Genomic DNA, 6,243 nt, shown 5'->3' with positions numbered 1-6,243 from the left:
ATTTTCTCCATCAGCTATAACATAAAACTGATTGCCAGGAAGTGTTGAAAAGTCCGCCTTCACATAGGTTTCGTCATCCAAAATCAAGTGAAAATTGTCTGTACCCAGAAAATCGTACAGCTTTCGAGACCTGGTTTAGATTGCGAGTTTTTGCTTTTCTGATGTTTTCGGCACTTTTCGCTTCGTTTTTGACTTCATAGCAGCCCATTCCTTGGCACGCCTCACCATTGACTGACTTGTAGAGTTATTTTTAGCTATATCCCGTTCGGACATACTTCAGTTGTTGCAAATCGTCTTATTGATTTTCCTGTCTAGCCTAGGATCACGAGCACCACCATGTACTACGGTTCGAGGCTTCAAAGCGGTAAACAAGGTCTCAAAGTATCGGTTTAGAACAGTATCAACGGTATTTCTTGGGATTTTGAATTGTTTTGCGATGAAGTAGTTCGGTCGCGGTGTATTTTCCATCCATTTGGCGACAATCTGTGCACTGCGTTCATGTTGATTCATCTTTTTTTGTTTTTTTTTTTCAGCTCTTACGCAATGAAAAACGAAGCCTAGAATTTGGAGACATTAGCAATATATTATATATTAAAAACAAAAGATGGATATCTGTCTTTAGAGCTATGTGCTAGCATTTTGAATTTTTCAAATCCGTTACGAATCAGGCCTTATTATTTTTTTTTTTTTTTTGTTTTTTCGCTAAAATGTAATGGCTAAAAGGTTGATGTGGATCCCAGCTTTTGTATGTTGTTTTGTACTTTGCAATTAAATGACACACCGATCGTATAAATGTGTGGACACTTCTCCACCCTAATAATAATAATAATTCAGCCTATATACGTCCCACTGCTGGGCACAGGCCTCCTCTCATGCGCGAAAGGGCTAATCGATATAAATACTTAGGTTAAAAATATAAACTCGTAGTGCATTGAAAATTTATAACAGCAGAAATGTAATTAAATTTTTACAATTATGTATTTATCCGCCAAAACGATACCTTTGGCAAAGTGCAGTGCCTATAATTTCTCGGCACGTTTCGTCGTATTTTCGGACCCTCGTAGTTTCGGTTTGAATAACGCTAGAGAGCTGGAATTTTTAAGGTACTAGATATGTAGAGAGAGTAAGTTTTATTAGGCTATCTATTATACTTTAGATTGTATACATACCTTAATTTTTACAGTCCGAGCCATATGAAACCCGTGTCATAGAAAAGATAGACTACTTCCTGAAGTCTTAGAACCCTGAAATTTGGCAAGTAGAGACGGGTCTGTATTCTAACACATGTGGTCTCTCTTTTTTTTTCAGATGTTCCGGATTTGAATGTCATTACCAAATCGATTTTGATGTGGTTATGAAGCAATTACAACATTATAACAGATAAGAAATTTGCTGTAACAATCAGTTTATCGCAATGTTGGCCATTATTTACGGATTTTGAAGGCCTAATAGAAGGTTTATGATATGTGTGTAGATAAAAATGCTAATATGACACGTACAATTCTTTTATTATAAGATAAGAAACAAACATATTTACAACTATCTTTCCATCATTAGTTGTATATAGTCGACATATATCAAATTTAGAACATGTGTATCGACATATATCTTAATATTCCTAAGATGTCAATGCACATTACATATGGCTGGCCGCTCGTGTACCCTAGCCTACACTTCCCACTGGTCGCGATACTGTAAAAGAAAAAATATATGTTTTTATTTTATGTCCCTAAAACAACGAACGTTTTGTTGCGATTAAAGCACAAGTGTTAGCTGGTACTCTCCACTGCACATGCTGGCTTGCGCTTATGCTTCAGCCGCGTCAATACTGGCATGGCAAGGAGCCCCGCGTACGCTAAATCACCAAAATCATAACCACTTGGCCGCGTAATATGTCGACGAGCATCTCAAACCACCTATAACTGCCTATCATATTGGTTGACTGGTAGAGAATGCCTTAAGGCATTAAGACTGCCATTTGTACCTTTATGTATTGAGCAATATATATTAAATAAATAACTAGTAACGGCACCAATTAATATATTTAAGAAAACATTTGAAGTATTTCTATCCCTATTAAAACTTCTGGGGTGTTTCCTGATTTAAATCGCTTCTCGTACCTACAACTCGAGGATAATATTGGCGTTTTGTGGAGACAATTTTTAGGGTTCCGTAGCCAAATGGCAAAAAACGGAACCCTTATAGATTCGTCATGTCCGTCTGTCTGTCCGAATATGTCACCGCCACTTTTTTCCGAAACTATAAGAGCTATACTGTTCAAACTTGGTAAGTAGATGTATTCTATGAACCGCATTAGGATTTTTACAAAAAATTAGAGAAAAAACAATAAATTTTAGGGGGTTCCCCATATTCAGAACAGAAACTCAAAAAATCTTTTTTCATCAAACCCATACGTGTGGGGTATCTATGGATAGGTCTTTAAAAATGATATTGAGGTTTCTACTATAATTTTTTTCTAAACTGAATAGTTTGCGCGAGAGACACTTCCAAAGTGGTAAAATGTGTGTCCCCTCCCCCCCCCCCACGTAACTTCTAAAATAACAGAATGAAAAATCTAAAAAAAATATATGATATACATTACCATGAAAACTTCCACCGAAAATTGGTTTGAACGAGATCTAGTAAGTAGTTTGTTTTTAATACGTCATAAATGGTACGGAACTCTTCATGGGCGAGTCCGACTCGCACTTGGCCGCTTTTTGGTTTATAAAGATCAATTCAGTTAGTTGTTCGCGCCAGATGTTAGAAGATGTTCACGATAGACCCGGTTTTAAATGTTTTAAAATGTGTTCAAAACGTGAACGTACTAAATGTTATATAGGTAATTATACCACCAGATGTTTTGTAACTTATTACTAACGTAAAGGTGATGTTTCTCCTCATATTTGAAATACATAATTCAGTAGAAATTGCTTAATACGCTCACGTTGAATACGATTTCTCATCTCTCTCTCATTTTACAATAGTGATTGGAATTAGTTTTTCATTTAATCCACTCAAGAAGCGTTTTGACTTGGTTTTTTCAGAATATTCTTAAGCGGATTCTACTGTAACTTAGCTTACCATCTTGGATTCAAAATCTAAGCACTTGTTCACTTGTTCAGCTCGATGGCAGTCCTCGGTAATGTGCTCGTTCACTGCAAATAACCACGATATGGTCGCTCATTACAAAGACACGCTGGTATCGTACTCTGTAGGTGTCGGCAACCGGCGGTTTATTTGGATATTTCCACACGTGTTTCAGAGGTGGACTGGTTTGGTAGATAATGCCTTTTGTATATTAAGGTTTTCTTTTGTGCAATAAAGTTTAAATAAATAAATATATTTACCACTCATGCATTTTTTAACGACGTTGTTGGCTTCAGTTTCGTCGATTATATTCAAATATAAATGATTTAAGAACCATTTCCCGAAATAATATTTTGCTGTTTCATTATCCACGTACCGTCCGTTCGTATCTATCTGCAGAGTGCAATAAACTATAAGAAGATAGAAGCGATATTCCACTTTATGACTCTACATGAGTATAGTCATAAATCCAATATATGAATGCTATAAATAAGTCAGTATATGAATACTGTAACCATATAGTACGAGTGAGACATAATGTTGTAGACTCCGAGTACAGCAGGGGATTTTTTTTAAGTTACACGTGCCATCCCAATCATACAGACGGCTAGAAGTGGTAAAAGTAGATCTCCACGGGTAGCTAGATATCATGAAGATATGAGTGTCTTAATCTGACAAGCTCGAGTAACTCCAAAAAAAATCCTCTTAGTCTCCCCTACTATTTATAGGTACTTACTACTTATACGTACCTACTAGCTTGATCCTCCCTTTTGGGCCTTTTTCTCTATAGTAGGCTGGCAAATCAGGGCTACAACCGTGAAAATCGAAGTTCGTCAATTGCGGGCATTTTTCTCTGTCACTCTAATTACGACTTATTGAGAGTAAAAGAGATAGATCCCCGCAATTTGCGAAATTGGGTTTTCGCGGTAGGCCCACAGATTTTAGGTTATTTTCCGTTCATGTCATTTCGGTTATGGGTGAATATGGTATCAATGCATTCAGTTTGATGTCCTGAACACAAATATATGAGCGCAATATATGAGAGCAAGCGCGAAAATGGTGGGGGTAGTTATTGTGACGTCATAAAGTCGGCAGTACAAAGTTTTTTTAAGTCCTTTTTTCTTACTTATGTAAGTACAGTATGTACTGTAAATTTTTTGGGCGTTTTATTCTAATTTGTTAGACCAAGTAGTGAGAATGTTATAGTATGTTATACACGGCGGAACATTTGTATTCCTAATCACATGTAGAGACTAAAATGTCATATAAACTTTTCTGGTTTGCCTAGTTTCAGAGTTAATGCGTTTAAAAAACATCGTATTGTAGCTTAGTGCAAGACGCCTTTTTGAAGGCGATGATGCCATTATAGGGCGTTGTCTACATATCCTTATTGATGGATGTCAAAAAGTGACAAGTAACCTTTGCAAAGACTAGGTTTTACAAAAAAAACGTAAAAAATAATTTTTCGTGCCAGTTTTACAATAACATTAATTTTTATGTACAAATACATTCAAAAATTGGAAGAAAGAAAACAAATTTTACTTTTCGCGAAATTTACATACCTACACTCATATAAATTTATTTCCTTCTTTTGGCCTTAGAAGTGCGTGATTAACATCTTTTGGGTTTCTCGTGTTACACCGTGTATATTTGTAATCTATACTCACAAGTGATTTCATTTGACACTCTACATGGTATCTTTAAAGGGGAAAACTAATTTTCTTTATACCGCCGACTTCATGACGTCACAGTACCCCCGGGTACGCCCTTAAACTAAGTCCACAAAAGAGGTATGGGCACTGTGAATGTCATCTCGCTTTGTGTGGTAGGGCACAGCACAGCGGATATCATTCCAGATCTAGAGCAGAGCCCAACTGGGGAAGTACCTCCACCTTACAGAAAACCGCCGCCAAATAACACTAGACCCTACTCATAGTGTTGTGTTCCTGCCGGTGAGTAAGGTTGCCAGAGCTCGAGGAGGGGAGGGAGGGGTGTTATGGTCGGCAACGCGCATGTAACTCCTCTGGAGTTGCAGGCGTACATTGGCTACGGAGACTGCTTACCATCAGGCGGGCCGTATGCTTGTTTGCCACCAACGTAGTAAAAATACTAGTCTTTTATGATGAACTGTCTTGCTCAGTGATAAAGGTCCATTTAGATAAGCAAAAAAAGAGACCCTACTATTCGGTTTTATGTACAAATGGCGGCATAATTGCATACTCACTTTAGGAATGGAATTTATTAATGAAGTGGACATGCACTTTTACAGCAGCAGAATTACATGGACACATAAATGAAATTCAAACATAAAGTAGCCATGCACTTTACAGCCATACATAAAAAGCACGATCAAAACTTACTACACCATATTCCTGCATTTCACACTGAGAGACACAACCCTTGATTGATGTGCCTTTACAATCATTCACTATCGTATCCATTATTTCATCTGCCTTCTGTTCGATCTAGAAATAACCGGGAAATAATTAGTAAGAGGACAACACTCTAAACCAGAGTTCATCTATTTATTAAGGGATACGGCAATAAGGCCGACCTTCACCGATCTGCCTACGGGATGAAACTTATATGAAATAAAATATGTTCCTGAACATATATAAATAGAACTGTCTAAAGAAATATGGTCAAGACTATTTTTATTCATAGGGGTCTTATAAACATTTTTTGATAAAGTGAATTATTTCGGAAATAAAGGTATTTTCTCTCCTAATTTATGTTATGAAACTTATGAACTATGGGTCTAAAAAAATCCAGAAAATATAAAAAATAACGTGATCAGTTAAGCCGTTTTTGAGTTATCGCTATCGTCTTTCCTTCTTATTTTATTTAACCCTTTATCGCATACGATATACCTATAGCGGATATGATATTCAACTCTATTGACAACTATTAAAGTTAAAATCTCAACAAATATGTTTTGTTACATGCGGTAAGGGGTTAAAAGCCTGGCAACCCTTATTGGTGACCGGATGTTCGCAGACAACCCTATACCACTGTATTCGTAATAAAATTACCATCATTTTTATATATTTTTCAAGCGGTAGGCAGATGAGTGCGATTATCGATATCAACTGACCGGTGTAAACACGGCATCCACATAATAGTGATCAGAAAAAGATAGGTAACCTGACTGAT

General features: G+C 36.8%; 1 protein-coding gene across 1 annotated transcript; it reads right to left on the bottom strand.

The window, feature by feature from the left end:
- Window positions 1-991: 991 nt before the first annotated feature.
- LOC133532854 (uncharacterized) lies at window positions 992-5,974 on the bottom strand. The gene is made up of 4 exons (XM_061871698.1): window positions 5,451-5,974; window positions 3,351-3,483; window positions 3,085-3,158; window positions 992-1,692 (listed from the first exon to the last, which is right to left on the bottom strand). The coding sequence occupies exons 1-4, from the start codon at window positions 5,529-5,531 to the stop codon at window positions 1,669-1,671; spliced, it is 312 nt and encodes a 103-aa protein (XP_061727682.1). The 5' UTR covers window positions 5,532-5,974; the 3' UTR covers window positions 992-1,668.
- Between the last annotated feature and the right edge of the window lie 269 nt (window positions 5,975-6,243).

The sequence above is a fragment of the Cydia pomonella genome, chromosome 28 (genome assembly GCF_033807575.1).
Source record: "Cydia pomonella isolate Wapato2018A chromosome 28, ilCydPomo1, whole genome shotgun sequence".
NCBI classification, from domain to species: domain Eukaryota; kingdom Metazoa; phylum Arthropoda; class Insecta; order Lepidoptera; family Tortricidae; genus Cydia; species Cydia pomonella.
This window is presented reverse-complemented; position numbering and strand designations above follow the sequence as displayed.